The 26,802-nt window shown below is 42.0% G+C and overlaps 2 protein-coding genes across 4 annotated transcripts in view; one reads left to right on the top strand and one right to left on the bottom strand.

Annotated features, from left to right (window-relative positions):
• The window catches only part of LOC112250921 (protein Niban 1), a 78,541-nt gene extending 66,965 nt beyond the window's left edge, over window positions 1–11,576 (top strand). The window contains exon 15 of the mRNA XM_024421490.2: window positions 11,455–11,576. The gene's annotated coding sequence lies outside the window, so the exon portion shown is untranslated. The remainder of the gene's footprint in view (window positions 1–11,454) is intronic.
• LOC112250912 (kinesin-associated protein 3) overlaps window positions 1–26,436 on the bottom strand; it is a 53,131-nt gene extending 26,695 nt beyond the window's left edge. For 2 of the 3 annotated variants that reach the window (XM_024421456.2, XM_042321651.1), the window contains exons 1-10: window positions 26,298–26,436; window positions 25,610–25,741; window positions 24,532–24,674; window positions 13,994–14,046; window positions 13,695–13,836; window positions 12,797–12,896; window positions 12,185–12,309; window positions 11,809–11,907; window positions 11,434–11,612; window positions 5,483–5,645 (exon numbers count right to left, since the gene is read on the bottom strand). In XM_024421456.2, coding sequence (XP_024277224.1) covers window positions 5,483–5,645; window positions 11,434–11,612; window positions 11,809–11,907; window positions 12,185–12,309; window positions 12,797–12,896; window positions 13,695–13,836; window positions 13,994–14,046; window positions 24,532–24,674; window positions 25,610–25,741; window positions 26,298–26,338 — 1,177 coding nt within the window. In that variant the 5' untranslated portion in view covers window positions 26,339–26,436. Of the gene's footprint in view, window positions 1–5,482; window positions 5,646–11,433; window positions 11,613–11,808; window positions 11,908–12,184; window positions 12,310–12,796; window positions 12,897–13,694; window positions 13,837–13,993; window positions 14,047–24,531; window positions 24,675–25,609; window positions 25,742–26,071; window positions 26,149–26,297 lie in introns of those variants that run through there. The other variant, XM_024421466.2, reaches the window with a different exon arrangement.
• Window positions 26,437–26,802: the final 366 nt, after the last annotated feature.

The raw sequence follows: 26,802 nt of genomic DNA, 5'->3' as shown, positions 1-26,802 counted from the left end.
ATGCCCAAACAGTTTGAGCTTCTAATTTTAAAAACGAATCTCCCCAGAAATAAGTCTCTCTCTGTTGCTGCCTGTTATAGACCCCCCTCAGCTCCCAGGTGTGCTCTGGACACCATATGTGAAATGATTGCACCACATCTATCTTCCGAGTTCGTTCTGAAAGCTGACCTAAACTGTGATATGCTTAACACCCCGGCAGTCCTACAATCTAAACTATATGCCCTCAATCTCACACAAATGAAACATGAGCACCCTCATAGATATCACCCTGACCAACTTGCCCTCCAAATACACCTCTGCTTTTTTCAATCAGGATCTCAGCGATCATTGCCTGCATCAGCTATTGGTCCGCGGTCAAATGACAACCCCTCATCACTGTCAAACGCTCCCTAAAACACTTCTGCGAGCAGGCCTTTCTAATCAACCTGGCCCGGGTATCCTGGAAGGATATTGACCTCATCCCGTCAGTCGAGAATGCTTGGTCGTTCTTGAAAAGTAATTTCCTCACCATCTTAAATAAGCTTGCGCCTTTCAAAAAATGTAGAACTAAGAACAGATAAAGCCCTTGGTTCACTCCAGACCTCGACCAGCAGAAAAACATCCTGTGGCGGACTGCACTAAAATCGAACAGTCCCCGCGATATGCAACTTTTCAAGGAAATCAGGAACCAATACACGCAGTCAGTCAGGAAAGCAAAGGCTAGCATTTTCAAAAATAAATTTGCATCCTGTAGCTCCTACCTCCAAAAAGTTTTGGGACAGTAAAGTCCATGGAGAACAAGAGCACCTCCTCCCAGCTGCCCACTGCACTGAGGCTAGGTAACACTGTCACCACTGATGAATCCACGATAATCGAGAATTTCAATAAGCATTTTTCTACAGCTGGCCATGCTTTCCTCCTGGCTACCCCAAATAGAGGTCGACCGATTAGGATTTTCAACGCCGATACCGATTTATTGGAGGACCAAAAACCAATTACAACAATACTGAATGAACACTTATTTTAACTTAATATAATACATCAATAAAATCAATTTAGCCTCAAAGAAATGTGTTCAATTTGGTTTAAATAATGCAAAAACAAAGTGTTGGAGAAGAAAGTAAAAGTGCAATATGTGCCATGTAAGAAAGCTAACGTTTAAGTTCCTTGCTCAGAACATATGAAAGCTGGTGGTTCCTTTTAACATAAGACTTCAATATTCCCAGGTAAGAAGTTTTAGATTGTAGTTATTATAGGACTATTTCTCTCTATACCACTTGTGTTATCCATCATTATCTCCAGTATCTGACTGTGTGGCTATTCTAGTACTTGTGAAAGATGATGCTACAACAATAAAAAACAGAAAACGTAAGCTCTTTCTCTTTTCTTCCACCAGATCTACTGTGTTATAGTCTCCTACATTCAATTAACATTTCCACAAACTTCAGAATGTTTCCATTCAAATGATACCAGGAATATGCATATCCTTGCCTCTGGGGTTGAGCTACAGGCAGTTAGATTAGGGTATGTCTTCAGGCGGAAATTGAGAACAAAGGGATGCAGCCATAACAGGTTAACTAATCTCCAAACGGGCTTCAATGCCATACAACACTCCTTCCGTGGCCTCCAACTGCTCTTAAACGCTAGTAAAACCAAATGCATGCTTTTCAGTCTGGCTAGACTGTAAACTCTCCTTCCAGACGCATATTAAATATCTCCAATCCAAAATTAAATCTAGAATCTGCTTCCTATTTCGCAACAAAGCCTCCTTCACTCACACCGCCAAACATACCCTCGTAAAACTGACTATCCTACCGGTCCTCGACTTCGGCGATGTAATTTACAAAATAGCTTTTAATACACTACTCAGCAAACTGGATGCAGTCTATCACAGTGCCATCCGTTTTGTCACCAAAGCCCCTTATACGACCCACCACCGCAACCTGTATGCTCTAGTCGGCTGGCCCTCGCTACATATTCGTCGCCAGACCAACTGGCTCCAGGTCATCTATAAAAGTCTATGTTAGGGAAAGCTCCGCCTTATCCCAATGCTTCCAATCACTGGTCACAATAACAACATCCACCCGTAGCACGCACTCCAGCAGGTATATCTCACTGGTCGTCCCCAAAGCCAACACCTCCTTTGGCCGCCTTTCCTTCCAGTTTTCTGTTGCCAATGACTGGAAAGAATTGCAAAAATCGCTGAAGCTGGAGACTTATATTTCCCTCACTAACTTTAAACATCAACTATCTGAGCAGCTAACCAATCGCTGCAGCTGTACATAGCCCATCTGTAAATAGCCCACCCAATCTACCTACCTCATCCCCATATTTTTTTAAAATGTACTTTTCTGCTCTTTTGCACACCAGTATTTCTACTTGCACATCTATCACTCCAGTGTTAATTTGCTAAACTGTAATTACTTCGCTACTATGGCCTATTAACTGTCTTACCTCATCCCGCCATTTGCACACGTGGTATATAGACTTTATTTTTTTCTATTGTGTTGACTGTATGCTTGTTTATTCCATGTGTAACTCTGTGTTGTTGTTTGTGTCACACTGCTTTGCTTTATCTTGGCCAGGTCGCAGTTGTAAATGAGAACGTGTTCTCAACTAGCTCATCTAGTTAAATAAAGGTGAAAAAAAAAAAGAATAATTCTCAATTAAAATCTGCTGCTGATGGCACTCATGAGCTGGGGCTCTATGAGCTGTATCCATCTGGGCTGACTTCTGTGCGTGTGCACATTTTGTATGTGTGTGTAAGTGATGTATGTCTATGGCGTATGTACTATCTAGGCACCTGAGCTGAGCAATAAGGAAGACTAGGCATCTACCACCCCACTACCACTATCAGATTAAGGGGGAAATGTAGCCTGTTTTCAGTCCCTTCCACTAGTGTTCTGATCACCATCACCCACTAACTTGTAATTTTTGCAGATTAAGTGTTTGAGCTAGTAATAACATAGTCAATGAATGAGCGTACAAAACATTAAGAACACCTTCCTAATATTGAGTTGCACCCCTCCTTTGGCCCTCAATTCGTCAGACATGGACTTTACAAGGTGTCGAAAGCTTTCCACAGGGATGCTGGTGTAACAGTATAGCTTCCGTCCCTCTCCTCGCCCCTACCTGGGCTCAAACCAGGGACCCTCTGCACACATCGACAACAGCCACCCTCAAAGCATCATTACCCATCGCGCCACAAAAACCAGAGGCCCTTGCAAAGCAAGGGGAACAACTACTTCAAGGTCTCAGAGCGAGTGACGTCACTGATTGAAACGCTATTAGCGCGCACCACCGCTAACAAGCTAGCCATTTCACATCGGTTACCACTGGCCCATGTTGACCCCAATGCGTCCAACAGTTGTATCAAGATGCCTGGATGTCCTTTGGGTGGTGGACCATTCTTGATACACACGGGGAATTGTTGAGTGTGAAAAACCCAGAAGCGTTGCAGTTCTTAACACAAATTGGTACGGATGGCACCTACTACCATACCCCGTTCAAAGGCACTTCAATGTTTTGTCTTGCCCATTCACCCTCTGAATGGCACACATACACAATCCATGTCTCAATTGTCTTAAAGCTTAAAAATCCTTCTTTAGCCTGTCTCCTCCCCTTCATCTACAATGATTGAAGTAGATTTAACAAGTGACATCAATAAGGAATCATAGCATTCACCTGGTCAGTCTAAGGTCATGGAAAGAGCAGGTGTTCAGTGTATAGTACAAGAAAGGATTTCACCCACATCTAAAAATCGAATGGTTATTACGTTTTTACGGAGTGAGCTTATTTTGTGCGCCTTCGCAAAAGTGATTGCTGTCCTCGTTATAAAATGATAAATCAACTTTACCCGGTATATCTAAAAATGACCACAGACCCTGTTTAAAGCAAAACTATTGCTGTACGTGAAAATTAACAATCAAAATAAAATATATTGTAAGCCCCATTCAGCAGGTTCAGCCAGATGAGAGTTGTCTTCGGTAAACCACCATTTTCAACAGCGCATAGATAACAATGACCTAGGAAATTACATAGGTTGTCACTCAACAGGGACTAGCTTCAGGGGGAAGCTTGTTCCAACATTTGTGGTGCCAGGACAGAGAAGAGCATCGACTGGGCCGAGTGGGAGCTGCCCTCCCATATGGGTGGGAGGGCCAAGAGACCAGAGGTAGCAGAACGGAGTGCTCGGGTTGGGGAGTAACATACCCTCTCTTTGCAACCCTAATTTAGACAGTGACTCCAAAATGACATTTTTTTGTGTCACTTTTATTGCAAGTAAGAATAGAAAATGTTTGAACATTCATTACGTGAATGTGGATGCTACCTTAATTCTGGATAATCAGCAATGAATGGTGAATGAGAAAGTTAGAGGGACAAAGAACATACACCCCCCAAAAATGCTAATCTCCCTCATTATTGGTAACAATGCACCTGCATTTGGACCGGCAGGTAGCCTAGTGTTGGGCCAGTAGGTAGCCTAGTGTTGGGCCAGTAACCGAAAGGCTGCTGGATCGCATCCCCAAGCTGACAAGGTAAAAATCTGTCATTCTGCCTCTGAACAAGGAAGTTAACCCACTGTTCCCTGGTAGGCCGTCATTGTAAATAAGAATGTGCTCTTAACTGACTTGCCTAGTTAAATTAAATAAACTTTCTCATCATTAGTCATGATCCATTCATGATTTTTCTTAAAACACTGCATTACTAGGTTTGGTTTAGATGTGTACAGAGACATCTTATATACTCACTTAGAAAGAAAATTACTCCAGTCACCATTCACCACCAAAACAAACTGCAAATGCATCCAACATGTTTGTAGAGTCACGCTTGATTTAGTCATTGCGTGCTAGAATATGTGACCTACACTATTAAGTTAAATTTGTCCAAATACTTATGACATTTTCAAATGCGGGACTAGATGTAGGCTTTAAAGAGCTTTCATTTCTAAACGGTAAATCAGATATGTATGGAAATACCCTCAAATAAGACAACATTCTGTACAGTCACCTCATAGGAAACATCTGATCTCAAGTTTAAAAAATGCTGGAGTAGAGGCAAATCAATAAAAAAAAATGCATCACTGTCCAAATGCATACATTAGGGAATGTATTCGGCTATGTTTAGCTTAAGCGTTGCATGCACCTGCATATCATGTGTGTGTGCATATGCGTGTGCGCTCATGTGAGTGCACAAGTGCGTGTCTCATTCATAAAGTAAAAATCCCCTCAGCCTTTCCGGCCAGCTCCTGCAAGAACATAATTTATGCTGCGGCCCAGCGTATAATTCTAACAAATATATTATATTAATTATGCACATTACCCGACCTCCCTGAAGAGATTTTAAAAAGGCCCATCACAGATGCTCCCAGCCGTGCCACATGACCCCCTGGACGAGCTTACACACCAGTCACACACAGGATCTAGTTTCAGGAGTAGGCCTCGCTGGCTCTGGTTCTGGTGGCAATTATACACATACACAGTTGTGTCATTGACTAGTGTACCTAGCAGTGCGGAGAGTTTGGGGATGAGTCCAGCCTGGACCATCTGGCTGCGGAGGCCTGTGTCAAAGGAGAGGTTGAGGAGCAGGCGCAGCGTAGTGTTCAGTAGGTCTTCATGCTTACAGGGCAGCAGCCTGGCCAGTTTCTCCACAGCATATGTCTCTGCCTGAACACCAGAGAACAGAGAGGAGACAGTGAGGGAGACATTGTCAACAAGTCATTTAGCACAACCCAATAAAATGTGCACCGATACACACACTACTTCAACAACCAATCTCACAATACCCGTTCCTGCAACAGAGAGACCACAATGATACTTTCTTTGACGTCAGACAAATCAAATCACATTTTATTGGTCACATACACATGGTTAGCAGATGTTATTGCGAGTGTATCAAAATGCTTATGCACAGTTTCCTAGGGACTAGAAGCGAAGCTGTCATCTCTATCGGCACCAACTTCAACAACACAGACTTCACCTGTGTTGGGGGTCAATTTCATTTTAACTCCATTCAATGAATTACTTCAAACGAATTCAACTTATTTTATAATTTGGGAAGAATGTTGTCCTGAATGTAAAGAGAAAGCAGTGTTGACAGGTAGGTGCAAGTGTTGAGCAGACGCATCAAGGACCAGTCTATAAGGCACCACGAAGAGTAGCAAACCATATGGCCTGCACACTGGGACTGGAGGTGTGGGTGTGTGTGTCAATTACACTGCTACTGTGTTCAAAAGGAAATCCACTGACACTAACACAAATTGTGTCTGCACAGTAATCAATTACAGTTCTAAAGCCATCTTACAACTGTTATCTGGTGTTGAATACAAACATGTGAATAAGTAGAATGGATGACAAATCGCTAACCAATTATCTTTTTGTAGCTAATCAGCGTGCAACTAAAACCTTCCCCTGAGATAAAGTGATACACTGTGAATAACATGGATGAGAGCACTACTCTTCTGTTCTGCTGGACTCATGTAGACAATGGGCAAGAACCCCGAAGGGTTCTTTTATCAGAGTCAAAGATACACTAAAAGGAAACAAAGAAAAAAAAAACTGTTCCTATCTCAGTCTGGCTTTAATAAAAGGCACACAAACTGGCTGAGATTGGATCCAGGTGGGACTGCAGTAAGACAGGGAAGTAAAAGCAATGATCACTGAAGTCCTACAACTGTACTAGAGAAGGCATCAAAAGTAACTAACTAAATGTAAACTAGTACAAATCTTTAACAAATACCACAAAATAATATTATTATTATACATTCTCAATCTACAGTAAATCAGAGGACCTGAGACTTTGTATGTACAGTGAGCTTCAAAAGTATTGGGACAGCGATACATTTGTTGTTTTTTCCTCTGTACTCCGGCACTGTAGATTTGAAATGATTCAATGACTGGAGGTTAAAGTGCAGACTGTCAGCTTTACATTGAAGGTATTTTCATCCATATGAAAAACCAGCACCCCCCCCATGGGGACCAAAACATTTGGGACTAACACACTTACAGTGCATTCAGAAAGTATCAAGATCACTTGACTTTTTCCACATTTTGTTGTGTTACAGCCTTATTCTAAAATTGATTACATTGTTTTCCCCCTCAATCAATCTACAGGCAATACCCCATAATTACATAGCAAAAACAGGGTATGGGCAGGCATAAGTTATGGACAACATACAGAATTGCATTTTATCGATTGCAGTTTGAATGCACAGAGATACCGTGACAAGATCCTGAGGCCCATTGTCGTGCCATTCATCCGCCGCCATCACCTCATGTTTCAGCATGATAATTCACGGCCCACTGGTTCTTATTTCTGTTTTTTATACATTTGCAAAAATGTACATTATCGGGTATTGTGGATAGATCGATGGGGGAAAAATGTAATTGAATCCATTTTAGAATAAGGTTGTAACGTAACAAAATGTGGAAAAAGGGAAGGGGTCTGAATACTATATGTGTATTAAAGCAGTCCAAACTTTATTTGGTCCTATATTCCTAGCACGCAATGATCACATCAAGTTTGTGACTACAAACTTGTTGGAAGCATTTCCTGTTTGTTTTGGTTGCGTTTGATTATTTGGTGCACAATAGAAATGAATGGTAAATAATGTAGTCACTTTTATTGTAAATTAGAATGTAATATGTTTCTAAACACTTCTACATTAATGTGGATGCTACCATGACTATGGATAGTCCTGAATTAATCGTTAGTAATAATAATAATAATAATAATAATGTGAGATGCACAAATATCACACTAAGACATGCTAACCTCTCACCATTACAACAGGGGGGTTAGCATTTTGGGGAGGGGGTATGATATTTACAATAAAAATGATTCCAAAATGACACAATGCATTTTTACCATTCATTTCTATTGGGCACAAAATAATCTGAAACACAACCAAAACAAGCAACAAATGCATCCAACAAGTTTGTAGTGTCACAAGCTTGATGTTTTTTTATATTTTTTTTAATGTATTTTACCTTTAAATAAAAGGTAAAAGTGAAGTCAGTTAAGAACAAATTCTTATTTTCAATGAGGGCCTAGGAACAGTGGGTTAACTGCCTGTCAGATTTGTACCTTGTCAGCTCAGGGATTGGAACTTGCAACCTTTCGGTTACTAGTCCAAAGCTCTAACCACTAGACTACCCTGCCGCCAATATAATCATTGTGTGCAAGGAATATTGGATAAAATACTAAACATTTGACTACTTTAATACACATAAGTAAACTTGTCCCGATACTGTTTGTCCCCTACAATAGGGGGACTATGTACACTGAACAAAAATATAAAACGCAACATGCAACAATTTAAAAAAATTGGACTGAGTTACAGTTCATACAAAGAAATCAGTCAATTGAAATAAATTCATTAGGCCCTAATAATCTATGGATTTCACATGACGGAATACAGATATGCTTCTGCGGGTCACAGATAAGAATAATAAAAAACATATACAGTGGGGCAAAAAAGTATTTAGTCAGCCACCAATTGTGCAAGTTCTCCCACTTAAAAAGCTGAGAGAGGCCTGTAATTTTCATCATAAGTACACTTCAACTATGACAGACAAAATGAGAAGAAAAAAATCCAGAAAATCACATTGTAGGATTTTTTATGAATTTATTTGCAAATTATGGTGGAAAATAAGAATTTGGGTCAATAACAAAAGTTTATCTCAATACTTTGTTATATACCCTTTGTTGGCAATGACAGAGGTCAAATGTTTTCTGTAAGTCTTCACAAGGTTTTCACACACTGTTGCTGGTATTTTGGCCCATTCCTCCATGCAGATCTCCTCTAGAGCAGTGATGTTTTGGGGCTGTTGCTGGGCAACACGGACTTTCAACTCCCTCCAAAGATTTTCTATGGGGTTGAGATCTGGAGACTGGCTAGGCCACTCCAGGACCTTGAAATGCTTCTTACGAAGCCACTCCTTCGTTGCCCGGGCGGTGTGTGTTTGGGATCATTGTCATGCTGAAAGACCCAGCCATGTTTCATCTTCAATGCCCTTGCTGATGGAAGGAGGTTTTCACTCAAAATCTCACGATACATGGCCCCATTCATTCTTTCCTTTACACGGATCAGTCGTCCTGGTCCCTTTGCAGAAAAACAGCCCCAAAGCATGATGTTTCCACCCCCATGCTTCACAGTAGGTATGGTGTTCTTTGGATGCAACTCAGCATTCTTTGTCCTCCAAACACAACGTGTTGAGTTTTTACCAAAACGTTATATTTTGGTTTCATCTGACCATATGACATTCTCCCAATCTTCTTCTGGATCATCCAAATGCTCTCTAGCAAACTTCAGGCGGGCCTGGACATGTACTGGCTTAAGCAGGGGGACACGTCAGGCACTGCAGGATATGAGTCCCTGGCAGCGTAGTGTGTTACTGATGGTAGGCTGTGTTACTTTGGTCCCAGCTCTCTGCAGGTCATTCACTAGGTCCCCCCGTGTGGTTCTGGTATTTTTGCTCACCGTTCTTGTGATCTTTTTGACCACACAGGGTGAAATCTTGCGTGGGGCCCCAGATCGAGGGAGATTATCAGTGGTCTTGTATGTCTTCCATTTCCTAATAATTGCTCCCACAGTTGATTTCTTCAAACCAAGCGGCTTACCTATTGCAGATTCAGTCTTCCCAGCCTGGTGCAGGTCTACAATTTTGTTTCTGGTGTCCTTTGACAGCTCGTTGGTCTTGGCCATAGTGGAGTTTGGAGTGTGACTGTTTGAGGTTGTGGACAGGTGTCTTTTATACTGATAACAAGTTCAAACAGGTGCCATTAATACAAGTAACGAGTGGAGGACAGAGGAGCCTCTTAAAGAAGAAGTTACAGGTCTGTGAGAGCCAGAAATCTTGCTTGTTTGTAGGTGACCAAATACTTATTTTCCACCATAATTTACAAATAAATTCATAAACATTTTTTTTTTAAATGGGTGTGGATCAGAAAACCAGTCAGTTTCTGGTGTGACCACTATTTGCCTCATGCAGCGCGACACATCTCCTTCGCAAAGAGATGATAAGGCTGTAGGTTGTGACATGTGGAATGTTGTCCCACTCCTCTTCAATGGCTGTGGGAAGTTGCTGGATATTGGCAGGAAGTGGGAAGTTGCAAGATATTGGCAGGAACTGGAACATACCGTCATACAAGTGGATCCAAAACATTCCAAACATGATCATTGGGTGACATGTTTGGTGAGTATGAGGGCCAAGGAAGAACTAGGACATTTTCAGCTTCCAGGAATTGTGTACAGATCTTTGTGACACTGAGCCGTGAATTATCATGCTGAAACATGAGGTGATGGCGGTGGATGAATGGCACGACAATGGGCCTCAGGATCTTGTCACGGTATATCTGTGCATTAAAACTGCAATCGATAAAATGCAATTCTGTTTGTTGTCCGTAACTTATACCTGCCCATACCCTAACCCCACCATGGGGCCCTCTGTTCAAAACATTGACATCAGCAAACCGCTCGCCCACATCTGCCATCTTCCCGGTACAGTTGAAACCGGGATTCATCTGGGAAGAGCACACTACTCTAGCGTGCCAGTAGCCATCGAAGGTGAGCATTTGGCCACTGAAGTCAGTTACGATGTAGAACTCAGGTCAAGACACTGGTGAGGACGACGAGAATGCAGATGAGCTTCCCTGAGACGTTTTCTGACAGTTTGTGCAGAAATTCCCGCAGGTGAAGAAGCCGGATGTGGTGGTCCTGGGCTGGCGTCATTACATGTGGTCTGCGGTTGTACGTACTGCCAAATTTTCGAAAATTACGTTAAAGGCGGTTATGGTAGAGAAATTATCATTAAATTCTCTGGCAACATTCTCTGGTGGACATTCCTGCAGTTAGCATGCCAATTCACGCTCCCTCAACTTGAGACATCTGTGGCATTGTGTTGTGTGACAAAACTGCACATTTCAGAGTGGCCTTTTATTGTCCCCAACACAAGGCACACCTGTATAATGATCATGCTGTTTAATCAACTTAATGATATGCCTCACCTTTCAGGAGGATGAAGTATCTTGGCAAAGGAGAAAAGCTCACTAATAGGGATGTTAAAAAAAATTGCGCACAACATTTTAGAGAAATAAGCTTTTTGTGCCTATGGAACATTTCTGGGATTTGGATGAAAATACCCTGAAATTAAAGCTGACAGTCTGCACTTTAACTGAAGTGCTAGGGTAGAGCCAAAACAACAAAAAAGGGGTCACTGTCCCAATACTTTTGAGCTCACTGTATTTTCCTCACCTTGTTGCAATTCCTCTCCCTCCCTCCCTCCCTCGCTCCCTCCCTCCCTCTTCCCCTCTCACTCCATCACTCACCATGTCTTTCTTGTTCTCCAGAAAGATGCTGAGCTTCTTGAGGAAGGAGACCACCAGCTCCTGTACCCCTCTCCCTATATCCCTCCCTCTTCTCTGGCCCTCTCCCTCCATCTTTCCCTCTCTCACCATGTCATTCTTATTCTCCAGGAAGATACTGAGCTTCTTGAGGAAGGAGACCACTAGCACCAGCAGCTCCTCGTCTTCCCGGTCCAGGGTCTTCACCAGGGTGTGGACGATGTTCTTGTTCCTCATCTTCAGCTCCGTGCGCGTGTCCTCAGCAAGGTTCAACAACAGGTGCAGAGCCACTGTGAAGCAATAGGGAGAGGAGGGGGGACTGTAGAATCAAATAGTGATCCAACTTGATATTACTATGTAATAACCAATGTAGTTTCTACTACTATGTAATTACATCATTGGATTATCAAGCACTAATAGTGCTGTCTGTAACAAACATCACTACCCCTCTGCTAGACATGGTAGTGTGCTACACAGTTACTGTACCTTGTAGAAGCTGCTCCTGCTTGATTAGTAGACCTTGGTACTTCTTGAAGGCTTTCTCATGCTCCTTCTTCACATTCTGGTTCTTATGGTCATTGTCACGTGAGATCAGTCAAGGAAGGAGTGTTGCTGTATTGAACCAATGAACTCACTATATAGTAGTGTTTTATAATCAGTCGGCACTGAGGGCAGAAGGAACCCTGAGGCATTGACCCTCTGTCTATGTTGTTTCCGTTATGTGCCGGACCCCAGTAAGACTAGCTGTCGCCATTGGCGTCGGCTAATGGGTATCCTAATAAAATAAAATAAATAAAATAAAATCAAGCAGCAAGGTGTGTAAACATCATTTAGGTGACCTTTGACTTCAGCTGAAGGATATAGGCTGCCGCTTTCTTCTGCAGTTCGTCCTGCCAGAGGTCGTACCTCTTCAGCTCGTGTTCAATTATGTTCATACAGAGGGCTCCGATCTTATAGTGAGTCACCTGCCCATGGAACTGGGAGAAACTGGGGAAGGGTAGAGAAAAGGTTTACAAGGCTTCCACTTATTCAAAAGTGCATTTCGTTCATCGTTATGCAACACCTATTTTTGTAGCACAGTCGGGTGCTCAGATTGAAATGATCCTATCAGCTGAGAGCTTAGTCCAAAAGTCAACTGCAAAAAAAAAAGGACAAGAAAGATTGAGTAAAACAGTATGTCTCATCTCCTACTCATAATCAGCCAGACACAAACCAAATCATTTCAAAACCAAAACAGCTCTGCCACGGAGCGGGGCCAAGAAGGACTATCAGTTTTCAGAACTACGTAGATCCTCTCACAACTCAAATCGCTCGACAAGTATTTTATTTCCAATTCTATCAAGGGTAATTAGTGTTTCCTCAAAAGTAAGGTTTTGTCATATGTTGTCATAGTTGTGTGATTGCTGTCAGAATGAGAGAGAGCAGAACATGAAAACAAAAGAGGTTCTGGTGTGTGAGAGAGGGAGTTGTATACCTGGAGAAGCAAAAGAACACGTAGATGATGGTGGTTGCCAGGTCAACGCTCTGTTTCCAGTCCTCCCGCAGAACTCTGGCCAGGGCTCCCAGGGCCGTCTCTGATGAGCAGCAGACACCACACAGGTCAGAGAGAAAGCAAGAGAGGTGGGGAGGTGAGAAGAGAGAGAGTGAGGAAAGTGATATATATATATATATATTTATGATGTGTGTGTGTGGGGGGGGGGCAAGGGGAGTGATTGAGGAAAAGGAGGGGGATTATTTGAAGTATGTTAGGATTTGAAAGGGAAGTATGCAGTTGGGGTGGAGGTGGGCAGGTAGTGGAAAGAGTCTAGCATGGAGATGACAGTCAGCTTGGGGTGGGAGTTTAAGGTAAGGAATCTGGGGGAATGTAAAGGGTTCCAGGCTCCCATGGCTTGAGCTATGGGTGATCTTCATTGTAAAGATACATATCACATTGTTCCATTTCCCCTGGCCATCTCCACTTTCCTCACTGACCCGAGGTCTCATGGTTCACATGCACGTTCTACCGTTATCACCGTCTGACCGTGTGATCCTTTACGACAGACAAAGTGAGCCTGTGATGCATAGTGACAGTTACAAAATGAAGCCATGCCATCATTTGACAGCTGTAATGGATGAGGACCCTGTGCTGTTGTGAGAGAAAACAGCTCTGTCGTCAGGGAGGGGAATAGGAAGATCTAGTGCTAGGCTGTGTTTTCTTATGAACGGGATGGGCTGGTGAGAGAGTCTGTGGATTATATCAACCAATGACAATAGAGTTTGTCTAGCCTGGCCTGTACAACTTTTAAACACCCAGCAGAACAGAGAAGATGAACATAGCATGAACGTAGCATTCTCTGGAACGTAGCATTGTGACAGATGGGGAAGATATATACCATTCTGCAAGAGCTCCTCCAGGTTGTCTGGGTTGCGGGCGAGATGGAGGATGAGGGTGGCACCCCTGACCTTCTCTGGGATGTCCTCATACAGCAGCTCCACATAGTGATCTATCCTGTTGATGTTGGCCTCCTCATCCAGCTGAGAACAGAGATATACTATAGGTGAGGAATGGCGAGGGTTAAAAATCATACAGACAACACAGTGATAATCATGCTACAAAACACACAGAAACAGACTTGGACACGAACAGACACACAGTCAGACACGTACACAATTTTGAAGATGCTCTGCTTACCTCCATCCCCTCAAATGGTGCGAGGTCTCTCGGCGAGTGTTTCTCTCGTTTGTCTGTGAGGACAGGACAGCATGTGCACTAGTAAGCATGATAAAGGTGTATTTACACAATGAATCAACTTTTATTGGTCAAGTACACATACTGTATTTTGCGGATATCGCAGGTGCAGCGAAATGCTTATGTTTCTATACTGCACGGATTCCAACAGTCTCCCACACCTACTCATTCAAGGGTTTTTCTTTATTTTTACTATTTTCCACATTGTAGAATAATAGTGAAGACATCAAAACTATGAAATAACACATGGAATCATGTAGAAACAAACAAAAAAAAGTGTTCAATAAATATATTTTACATTTGAGATTCTAGCCACCCTCTGCCTTGATGACAGCTGTGCACACTCTTGGCATTATCTCAACCAGCTTCATGAGGTAGTCACATGGAATGCATTTCAATTAACAGGTGTGCCTTGTTAAAAATTAATTTATGGAATTTCTTTCCTTAATGCATTTAATCAGTTGTGTTGTGACACGGTAGGGCTGGGTGATATGGCCAAAATATTATATCATGGTATTTTAATTATTTTTTTTACTGTATTTTAGTTTTTAATAATAAGTGTTCTACATTTGCTTTATGAGTTGTGAGTGATCCTAGGGTGGCAACACATATATTCTAAGTGATTTCTAAGTCTTTTATACTGTTCAATTCAACCAAAACAAATTTCAGCACTTTTATATTTATGCATTTCCTGCACTCAACTGCAGTGGTGGAAAAAGTACCCAATTGTCATACTTGAGTAGAAGTAAAGATATGTTAATAGAACATGAAAGTCACCCAGTAAAATACTTGAGTAAAAGTCTAAAAGTATTTGGTTTTAAATATACTTAAGTATCAAAAGTAAAAAACAGATAGGACCATTTTCTTCTTTTTGTATTTTATTTACGGCTAGCCAGGGGCACACTCCAACACTCAGACATCATTTACAAACAAGGCATGTGTTTAGTGAGTCCTCCAGATCAGAGGCTGTAGATTACCAGTGATGTTCTCTTGACAAGTGCGTGAAATGGACCATTTTCCTGTCCTGCAAAAAATTCATTATGTAACAAGTATTTTTAGGTGTCAGGAAAAATGTACGTTGTAAAAAGTACAGTATTTTCTTTTGGAATGTAGTGAAGTAAAAGTAGTCAAAAATAAAAAATAGTAAAGTACAGATACATTTTTTTGACATAAGTAGCACTTGAAAGTATTTTTATTTAAGTACTTTACACCACTGTTCAATTGAGGTCATTTCCACAGTGCCACGTAGGGCTGCATGATATGGGCAAATAATCTAGGACTTATTTTTAACCAAATGTTGCAATTGCAATTTGACTTGCGAATAAGAGCAAAACTGTTGGAATCATGGAAATAGATTGACTATTCTAATTCTACAGTTAGAATATAATAGTGGGCATTTTGAATACAGTGTAGTTTGAGATGACAACAAATTAAAATGCCAGGGAGGAGTTATTGTGACAGGGTAGGAACTAAAGTGCTGATAAGTGTTTCCTAGGGGACCCTATAAGCTTGGGTTACTTTGCATGTTCTCTCTTAGCTAGTTCATGTAGCTAACATTCTTGCATTGCATATTCCTCTTTGATTTAGAAGATCCTGTTGCTCAAACAACATGCTGATTTTGGTCTACACCATCACTGGTATTATCAGGCTGTATTAGCTGGCTATGTTTGCGCTTACTGAGTACATAATGCTATTAGCATTAGCGGCTAACAACTAGCGTCTCAAGATTTAGGGTAACTTGCAAGCTAGCTGTTTGCTGATGTAAGAAACAAAAACGAATAGTGTCATTATAGAACGCTAGTGGATTTATATTAAAACAGCATTATTGTCATCAACATTGTTGCATGTGCTGCATTGACCATGCAGACTGAAGGCAAGTGTATCCTGGTTGAGGAACATCAAATGCGCTCCTTGAGTGACAGGGGCGTGGCTAGATCTGTGTGGAAAGTGGCACAGAGAGAAAAAGAGCGTTAAGATATGACTCAAGTAGCGAAGTAAACTATAAAAACAGACTTTACACATGTCGTATCACATTTAACAAACATTCAAATCCCAGTATAGAAATAAAACCCAAACCAGTCCCTGCATCAATACCGGTATACCGCACAGCCCTAGGTGGTAACCGGTCCTCGACTAACCGGTGCCCCCGCACACCGACTCTACCAGTGCCTCCTGTACAGTTGAAGTCGGAAGTTTACATACACTTAGGTTGGAGTCATTAAAAATTGTTTTTCAACCACTCCACAAAGGTCTTGTTAACAAACTATAGTTTTGGCAAGTCGGTTGGGACATCTACTTTGTGCATGACACAAGTCATTTTTCCAACAATTGTTTACAGACAGGTTATTTCACTGTATCACAATTCCAGTGGATCAGAAGTTTACATACACTAAGTTGACTGTGCCTTTAAACAGCTTGGAAAATTCCAGAAAAGTATGTCATAGCTTTAGAAGCTTCTGATAGCCTAATTGACATAATTGACGTATTTCAAGGCCTACCTTCAAACGCAGTGCCTCTTTGCTTGACATCATGGGAAAATCAAAAGAAATCAGCCAAGACCTCAAAACAAATTGTAGATCTCCACAAGTCTGGTTCATCCAAGGGAGCAATTTCCAAACGCCACGTTCATCTGTACCAACAATAGTATGCAAGTATAAACACCATGGGACCATGCAGCTGTCATACCGCTCAGGAAAAAGACCGCGTTTGGTCTCCTAAAGTTAAATGTACTTTGGGACGAAAAGTGCAAATCAATCCCAGAACAATTGCAAAAGACCTTGTGAAGATGCTGGAGGAATCAGGTGGTTGGCTGCAGGAGGGATATGTGCACTTCACAAAATAGATGGCATCACGAGGAAAGGAAAATGATGTGAATGTTTTGAAGCAACATCTCAAGACATCAGTCAGGAAGTCAAAACTTGGTCGCAAATGGGTCTTCCAAATGGACAATGATCCAAGCACACTTCCAAAGTTGTGGCAAAATGGCTTAAGGACAACAAAGTCAAGGTATTAGAGTGGCCATCACAAAACCCTGACCTCAATCCTGTAGAAAATGTGTGTGCAGAACTGAAAAAACATGTGCAAGCAAGGAGGCCTACAAATCTGACTCCGTTACACCAGCTCTGTCAGGAGGAATGGACCAAAATTCACCCAACTTATTGTGGGAAGCTTGTGGAAGGCTACCCGAACATTTGACCCAAGTTGAATAATTTAAAGGCAAAACACTACATTTGTATTTGGTAGCATGTAAACTTCTGACCCACTGTGAATTTGATGAAAGAAATTAAAGTTGAAATAAATCACTCTACTATTATTTTTGACATTTCACATTCTTAAAATAAAGTGGTGATCCTAACTCACCCAAGACAGGGAATTGTTACTAGGATTTAATGTCAGGAATTGTGAAAAACTGAGTTTAAATGTATTTGGCTAAGGTGTATGTAAACTTCCGACTTCAACTGTATATAGCCTCGCTATTGTTATTTTACTGCTGCTGTTTAATTATGTTACTTTTATTTCACATTTTTTTAACTTTTTTTTGTTCTTAAAACTTCTTACAGAATTGAAGGTTAAGGGCTTGTGAGTAAGCATTTCACTGTAATTCTACACCTGTTGTATTCGGCACAAATATTTGATATATACAAGATAGCTCTGGTATCTTGGTAAAAGACCAAGTCCATATTATGGCAAAAACAGCTCAAATAAGCAAAGAGAAACGAGAGCCCACCATTACTTTAAGACATGAAGGTCAGTCAATCCGGAAAATGTCAACAACTTTGGTTTTTGCGACTGCACTTCAACATCAAGCACAATGATGAAACTGGCTCTCATGAGGACCACCACAGGAAAGGAAGACCCAGAGTTACCTCTGCTGCAGAGGATACGTTCATTAGAGTTAACAGCCTCAGAAATTGCAGCCCAAATAAATGCTTCAGAGTTCAAGTAACAGACACATGTAAACATCAACTGTTCAGATGACACGGCGTGAATCAGGCCTTAATGGTCGAATTGCTGCAAAGAATGAGATTTTTGGTCCCAACCGCCATGTCTGCGTGAGACGCAGAATAGGTGAACGGATGATCTCCACATGTATGGTCCCCACCGTGAAGCATGGAGGAGGTGTGATGGTATGGGGGTGCTTTGCTGGTGACACTGTCAGTGACTTGTTTAGAATTCAATGCACACTTAACCAGCATGGTTACCACAGCATTCTGGAGCGATATGCCATCCCATCTCATTTGCGCTTAGAGGGACTATCATTTGTTTTTCCAACAGGAAAATGACACAACACACCTCCAGGCTGTGTAAGGGCTATTTGACCAAGAAGGAGAGTGAAGGAGTGCTGCATCAGATGACCTGACCTCCACAATCACCCGACCTCAACCCAATTGAGATGTTTTGGGATGAGTTGGACCGCAGAGTGAAGGAAAAGAAGCCAACAAGTGCTCAGCATATGTAGGAACTCCTTCAAGACTGTTGGAAAAGTATTACAGGTGAACCTGGTTGAGAGAATGCTAAGAGTGTGCAAAGCTCTCAAGGCAAAGGGCGGCTACTTTGAAGAATCTCATATATAAAACATATTTTGATTTATTTAACACTTTAGTTACTTTATGATTCCATATGTGTTATTTCATAGGTTTTGATGTCTTCACTATTATTCTACAATGTAGAAAATAGTTTTTAAAAATAAAGAAAAACTCTGGAATGAGTAGGTGTGTCCAAACCTTTGACTGGTACTGTATGTCAGATGTCAATACGGGCCAGGAGGTTGTCTTCTCTCAAATGAGCCATTGATTATATTTTTGCAATATTCCTACCTGAGGTCGACCAGCATGGCTGATTAATTAGGGCCGATTTCAAGTTTCATAACAATCGGCAGACAGCATTTTTTGACGCTGAATATGGCCGATTACATTGCACTCCACGAGGAGACTGCGTGGCAGGCTGACCACCTGACCACGAGAGAGCAGCAATGAGCCAAGTTAAATTTAATGTTAGCTAGCAACTTATCTGATAAAAACAACTCTTAACATAATCACTAGTTAACTACACATGGTTGATAATATTATTAGTTTAACTAGCTTGTCCTGCGGTGCAAATAATCATTGCGGTGCCTGTTAATTTATCATCGAATAACAGCCTACTTCGCCAAAACGGGTGATGATTTAACAAGCACATTCACGAAAAAGCACTGTTGTTGCACCAATGTACCTAACCATAAACATCAATGCCTTTCTTAAAATAAATACACAAGTATATATTTTTAAACCTCCATATTTTGTTAAAAGAAATTCATGTTAGCAGGCGATATAAATAGGGAAATTGTGTCACTACTCTTGCGTTCTGTGCAAGCAGTCAGGGTATATGCAGCAGTTTGGGCCGCCTGGCTCGTTGCAAACTGTTTGAAGACCATTTCTTCCTAAACAAGACCGTAATTAATTTTGCCAGAATTTGACATAATTATGACATAACATTGAAGGTTGTGCAAGGTAACAGCAATATTTAGACTGAGGGATGACACCCAGTTCCCTATTTCACTGAGAGAATAAACGTTTTGTTTTCGAAATGATAGTTTCCGGATTTGACCATATTAATGACCTAAGGCCCGTATTTCTGTGTGTTTATTATTTTATAATTAAGCTGGTGTGTGGGATTACTGACGACAGGATACAAATATGCTTGTTATCAGAGCCTAATCTCGTGTTTGAGAATACACTCAAACTGGCTCAGGTCATGGAGTCCGTGAATAGAAATGCACTGGATTTGCAGGCAAGGGGTGCAACTGCATGCCGTACAGTAAAAGAGAGCAGCTCTGAGCTCGCAGAGTTTCAAAGAAGGGAAAGCCGCGGGGCAGCCCCTCCGGTTAATAGAGAATGTTATAGTTGCAAAGGCAAACACAAAGCGTTTGATTGTAAATTCAAACATGAAAAGTTTTATGCATTAGAAAAAGCTACGGGCTACAGAAAATAAAATGAACAGAAGAAAACCGCTCAAATTAAGTAATAGAAAGTGATTGCGCAGACGCAAAGAGCAAGCGCTCTCAATGTACAGTGTACAGGGGGCGAATATGAAAAAGGTGAAGCCTTTTATTGTGGAAATGGGAACAAATGGATTTAAGGTACCGTTTGAAGTAGACACGGGATGTAGCGTCACACTGATGAACGAGTCCCAATTCAATGAGAAGTAGAAAAAGGTGAAGTTGACAAACAGAAAGAACATCCCCATTAAACTCAAAACGTACACAGGGAGGGGGGAAAAAACTGGGATTGGAGTTGCTGATGTGCAGGTGGAATATCAAGGACAAAATAAAAGTCTGCCTCTCAATAGCGGAAGGTACTGGCCCCAGCTTAATAGGGAGATGGTGGTTGGAGGAAATAAAATTGAACTGGGATGAAATCAAACATGTCACCACAGAGACATTGACACCGCAGCAGGTGCTTTCAAAGCATGACTGTTTTTTCAAAGCGCTAGGGACATTGAAAAAGGTCCAAGCTACCATTCATGTTGCTCCAGATGCTGCTCCCAGATTCTATTGGCCAAGATCAGTTCCATATGCCATGTTGTTGCCAGCGGACAAAAAGTACTCTCAGCTGGCTATCATATTCGGAATACAGAGATTCCACAAGTACTTATACGGGGTAACATTCACTATTGTGACCGACCATAAGCCTCTGATCTCTCTGTTCCATGAACAAAAGCCAGTACCACAAATGGTCTCTCCAAGAGTTCAACGTTGGGCTGTGTGGCCCAGGGCCATCGAGTACAGAAGCCAGGTAGATACCATGAGAATGCTGATGCTCTGAGTATGCTACCGTTCCAGAAATCATCGACTCAGGAAGGAAAAAGGACCAAGTCTTGACGATCAATGTGTCGGATGATGCACCAGTGAACACAGCACAAAATCAGGCAATGGACTTCAAAGGATGTGACGCTATTACAAGTGCATGAATTTATCCTGAAAGGATGCGCTACAGTGACAGAGCCTCAGATCATGCCTTACTACGCTCGCCGCTTGGTTTTGAGTGTTTGAGATGGGTGTGTTCTGTGGGATTCAAGAGTAGTTATCTCAGTAGCGGGGAATGCTACTGAAGTTGTTGCACCAGTCACATCCAGATACATCTGGTGGCCAAAGATGGACCAGGATGTGGAAAATGAGGTTAGCCTGTGTACAGATTGTCAGAGTAACAGGAAGTCACCCCCCTCACCGTGCCATTACATACATGGGAATGGACAGGAAAACCATGGACACGACTACATGTGGACTACACTGGACCCTTCCTAGGGAAAATGTTCCTCGTGCAGATTGATTCTCAACCGAGCTCAAATTCCAGTTCCATCCGTTGACTTGGATCAATGCTTAAACGAGCAGGACAGGACATTGGAACGTTCACCAGAGCTGCAGTTGGACAAACAACCAGAGACCAATGAGGCTCAACTTCCTGAGAGCACCAGTCCGGGACAACCACCTCCTGTGAAGTCTGCACAAAAGTACTTTGTTTCACCATGAAGTGGTGAAGTGCTGGTAGCACCAGCTACACTACCTCTGAGACACTATTAGAGAGAGACGTCCGCCAGACTATTTCAGATCCTATTTATTTTATTCAACTAGGCAAGTCAGTAAAGAACTAATTGTTATTTACAGTTTGATGGCCTGGAGATAAAAGCTGTTTTTCAGTCTCTCGGTCCCAGCTTTGATGCATATGTGCGGTCTCCGCCTTCTGTATGGTAGCGGGGTGAACAGGCAGTGGCTCGGGTGGCTGAGGTCCTTGATCTACTTGGCCTTTCTGTGACACCAGATGCTGTAGATGTCCTAGGGGCCAGGCAGTGTGCCCCTGGTGATGCCATGGGCTGAATGCGCCACCCTCTGGAGTGGTATTCATTGATGTACACGTCAAGAAACTTGAAGTTTTGTTTTGTTGACAATTGAGAGAGAGGTTGTTTTCCTGGCACCACTCTGCCAGGGCCCCTCACCTCCTCCCTGTAGGCTGTCTTGTCGTTAGCAAACTTGATGATTGAGTTGGAGACGTGTTTGGCCACGCAGTCATGGGTGAACAGGGAGTACAAGAATGGGCTGAGCACGTACCCTTATGTGGCCCCGGTGTTGAGGATCAGCATGGTGGAGGTGTTGTTGACTACCTTCACCACCTGGGGTCAGCCCGTCAGGAAGTCCAGGACCCAGTTGCAAAGGGCGGGGTTCAGACCCAGGGCCCCGAGCTTAGTGATGAGCTTGGAGGGCAATATGTTGTTGAAGGCTGAGCTTTCATCGATGAACAGCATTCTTACATACTTATTCCTCTTGTCCAGATGGGATAGGGCAGTGTGCAGTGCAATGGCAATTGAGTCTTCCGTGGGTCTGTTGGGGAGATATGCAAATTGTAGTGGGTCTATGTTGTTGTCGGGTAAGGTGGAGGTGATATGATCTTTAACTAGCCTATCAAAGCACTTCATGATGACAGAAGTGAGTGCTACAGGGAGATAGTCATTTCATTCAGTTACCTTCGCTTTCTTGGATACAGGAACAATGGTGGACATCTTGAAGCAAGTGGGGACAACAGACTGGGATAGTGAGAGATCGGATATGTCCGTAAACACTCCAGCCAACTGGTCTACACATGCTCTGAGGGCGCAGCTTGGAATTTGGTCTGCTATAGCCCATAGAAACTCACTGAATAACACAATCAGAAATGGCAAAACAGACCGTCCAAAAATGCATAATAAATATTAAGGTTGTGAAGTGTCTGTCCTATATCTAGGAGATATTAACACATATTTCACCCCTTTTTTGGGGGCACAAAACTACTTCCATCCTTCCATTAATTTTTTAAAACCGGTACGGGGTTAACTTCAGATGAGTCCCATGACACTTGTGGGGGTCGTAGAACAAAACAGAGAACACCATCATGTTCGTTTCAGGATGTCTCCTGGTCTGACAAACAGCGCTGTAGCTCTGCCGCTTTACACCGCAGATCCAGAAGGCCGACATAGGTGGATGCAGTGGATTGAGACGCAGGCCATGCAATTTTGATGGGGAAAAGGTGTTTAGCTGGTCCTAATTTGCCGAAGAGGGCAGGGGAAGGCCTGAGGTCCAGAGTTCTCGATGTGCACAGGAGATGTGTTGATAGAAAGTTGGTAGCGTTTTCCTCAAATTTCCTTTATTAAAGTCACCAGCTACAATAAATGCGGCCTCAGGATATTTGCAGTTTCCAGTTTGCACAAAGTCCAGAGTAGTAGTCGTAGTGTTGGCTTGGGGGGAGATATACACGGCCGTGAAGATGACAGAAGAAAATTATCTTGGGAGGTAATGTGGTCGGCATTTGATGGTGAGGTATTGAAGATCATGAAAACAAAAGGATTTGAGTTCCTGTATGTTCCCACAATCACACCATGAATAGTTAATCATGAAACATACACCTCTGCCTTTCTTTTTCTCAGAGTTGTTTCTTCCTGTCCGCATGATGGATGGATGGAGAACCCCGCTGGCTGAATGTACAGGGACAGTATATCTGGAAAGAGACATGATTCTATAAAACAGAGTATGTTACAGTCCCTGATGTCTCTGTGGAAGGAAATTCTCACCCTGAGCACGTCTACTTTATTGTCCAGGGACTGAGCGTTAGCGAGTAATATACTCAGAAGTGGTGCATGGTTTGCACGCCTCCTGAGTCTGACTAGGAGCGCACTCATTACTCCTCTTCCCCAGCGACGGAGTCTTCAAGCAGCCCCCGGTATGAATTAAATTGCTCCGGGGAGTTCAAACAAAGGATCCAATTCAGGAAAGTCAAATTGAGTGACCGCCGATCTAATATCCCAAAGTTATTTTCGGCTATAGGTAATAATGCAATAAATATTCTGAGCAAATAATATAAGAAATAACTAAATTCGCAAAATACGAAGTATACACGCTGTGGACACTTTTAGGGACCATAATGAAATTCTTCAGGAAATGGGCGTGGCTTCACAATGTTTTCAGATTTGAAGACAATTGCGGAAAATACGCAGTTGAAGTCCGACGAGACCGGATACAAAATGAATTGCTTTAAAACCTCTACGGGATTGGTGTCCCCCCCCCACGGGACAGTTGAGCTAACGTAGGCTAATGTGATTAGCATGAGGTTGTAAGTAACAAGAAAAAATCCCAGGACATAAGCTTTCTGCCCATATCAGATATGTCTAAATTAGGCACATTTGGGCAGTCTTGATTTTGAACAGATATGCAATGGTTCATTGGATCAGTCTAAAACTTTGCACATACACTGCTGCCATCTAGAGGCCAAAATCTACAGAATCAACTTCCGGTAGACAGGCGTAGCACCAATATGCTCAACTGAAAGGATACTGTTTGTTTACAGTATACTAAAATTAACTAAAAGTATGTAGTATGTACTCATTAAGTATGTAGTATTAGTATGGGTATTCGAAAACAGCTTATGTCTGTCGGCACCATCTTGCAGGGCCAGGCATTACCATGATGTAACCATTACCTGACTTCTTGCGGTTCAGCAGGTAGAAGAGCAATTGCTCCACCTCGGGTAGTTTAGATGGATGAATGAGCCTGCATTCTTCCACCACCTTCCGAGCTAGAGTGGCAATGTCCGTGTTGGCGTTCAAGCTTTTTAGGCGGATGCTGTAAATAGAAAATACACATGCAACATAATTTTGAGACATTTTCTAAGAAACATTGCTAGTTCCAATAACTCTTCAATGTGATGGGGAAGGAACAATAGTTTTGGTCTGTTTTTCACCTGGGACCCTACTTAGTGGTGAACATGTAAAATGGTATAAAAGCACCCCTTTTCAGGTGAGTGACTGAAAAACAGCATTAATCTCATTCCTAGTTGTTTAGTAACATTAAATTACGTTAGGTTAGCCTCTTTTAGAATCCTAGAGTGAAATACTTACTCTCGTCTCTAACATGTAGGCTCAGCATTCCTGAACAGTCCTGTTACAAGTCAGAATGTTGAACAAACTTCATTTCAACTTACTCTACCTGTTGTCTGCTGATTTTGGCCCTATGTCAGAGGTAATCTGAGACAAAATATCCACAGGGAAGTGTTATCAACCCGACCTTCAGTACACTGGTCTGTATATTGGTTTTTCGCACGTGACAAACACTTGCCCAATATGGCCAAGCCTAACCAAACCACAGCCCGAACATTGTCCGAGGCCATCTGCTGACCAACACTTCCAGCTGATTGTGAAGAAACGTGATTTGGTCGACTATGTTCGGTTACATTCGGCTATTGTTTACATATATTGCATCATGAGCAATCTAAGTAATTGAAAATACAAGTGACAGAACCTACCAGCACCGCAAAAAGCACCACAAAAAAAAATGAGTAACCAACAATTTCTTGTGGATACCCTATATCCATCTCCAATCGTCAAAATGACCAACAACACGGAAAACCAGTAAAGTGTAAATTCAACATTCTGGCTCGTAGTGACTCTTGCTTCTTTTTTGGGCAGACTCTTTCATACTGAATAGCCATGGGGTACCCATGGTTACAGTCTGATGTTTAAGCAAACATCAGGCATGTGTGTAGCTAGACCCATGCTTACATTTTCTGACACTCCTTGCGTTCCCCAACCATCGGGTCTCCCATCTCACCGAGGATAGTTGCCTCCAACTCATACTGAACGATGAGGGCTTTCTCTGTCGGGTGGACATCCAAACTCCCCCCTTTCACTTTCCTATGGAATTAGATAAATGGCCAAGTGTCACATGAAGGAAAATCGGATGATAAACCGGTTTTGATTTACAACATTTAGTTTCAACCACTAAATTGTTAGCAAGACAGTAAGTTTGAAGCCTATACTTAAATATATGTATTTTTTAAAATTATTTTAAGACAATTGTCACGTTGTTAAATTTCAATAACAGCTGATTGCTAGCCATAGTTTGGGTGTACTCATTATTCCAAACAGTTGCATTTTCAACAAAAACAAGAGTTTCTATTGGAAAAATGTAGGTAGGTGCAGCAATGGCTAGAAGGGATTCAGCTTCTGTCAAATTTGACTTACACAGCAGGTTTACGATAATAACGTAACCGGTTAGGAAAAGGGTTAGAATTAGCTAAAATGTCCGCCCAAAATTGAATTGAGTTAATTTAACAAAAGCTGCATCCCTACTTGCCATGACCGGTAGGCCCCTCCCCATTTTTCGTTCCGTTTCGCTACAGAATAGGCGTAATGAATACGCCCCTGGCTAGCTAACGTTAGCTGCTAGTTAGTTGCTTTCAACCGTTACCTTCTCAAATACCGTGCATCTTCTGCTTGCAATTTTTCCATTTCGGAAATAATGGAAAACTCATATAAAATGTTCTTTCACAGTAATTTCAACAGAACGACTGGATTTGTTAGCTAAATGTAGAGTTCTCATCGTTTATGTTTTTGCTTTGTGTTGCTAGGGTGAGACTGTCATCCCAGCATGCAAAGCAGAAAATTAGAGAAAAAGCATAGAACGTTGAAATGCGGACAAGAGAGCAACTTATCGCCATCTGTAGGTATGGAAGAGAACATGTACAGCTGGAAAGGGATACAGTTACATACAGGTGGGTGACTTCAGGTTTGTTTATCCGTTGATTGGGTTTATCAGATACTGTATGTTATCCATTGTCCAATGTCCACATATGTTGTTCCAGCCAGGGACCTCATGCAGGAACAACATGCATTATGTTGTCTCTGGTATGACATAGTCAGGTAATGGATTCTTCAATTTCACACTTTTGTTGGATCTGATTTGTTCAGTTTTT

Source organism: Oncorhynchus tshawytscha, linkage group LG01 (genome assembly GCF_018296145.1).
Source record: "Oncorhynchus tshawytscha isolate Ot180627B linkage group LG01, Otsh_v2.0, whole genome shotgun sequence".
In the NCBI taxonomy this organism is placed as follows: Eukaryota; Metazoa; Chordata; class Actinopteri; order Salmoniformes; family Salmonidae; genus Oncorhynchus; species Oncorhynchus tshawytscha.
This window is presented reverse-complemented; position numbering and strand designations above follow the sequence as displayed.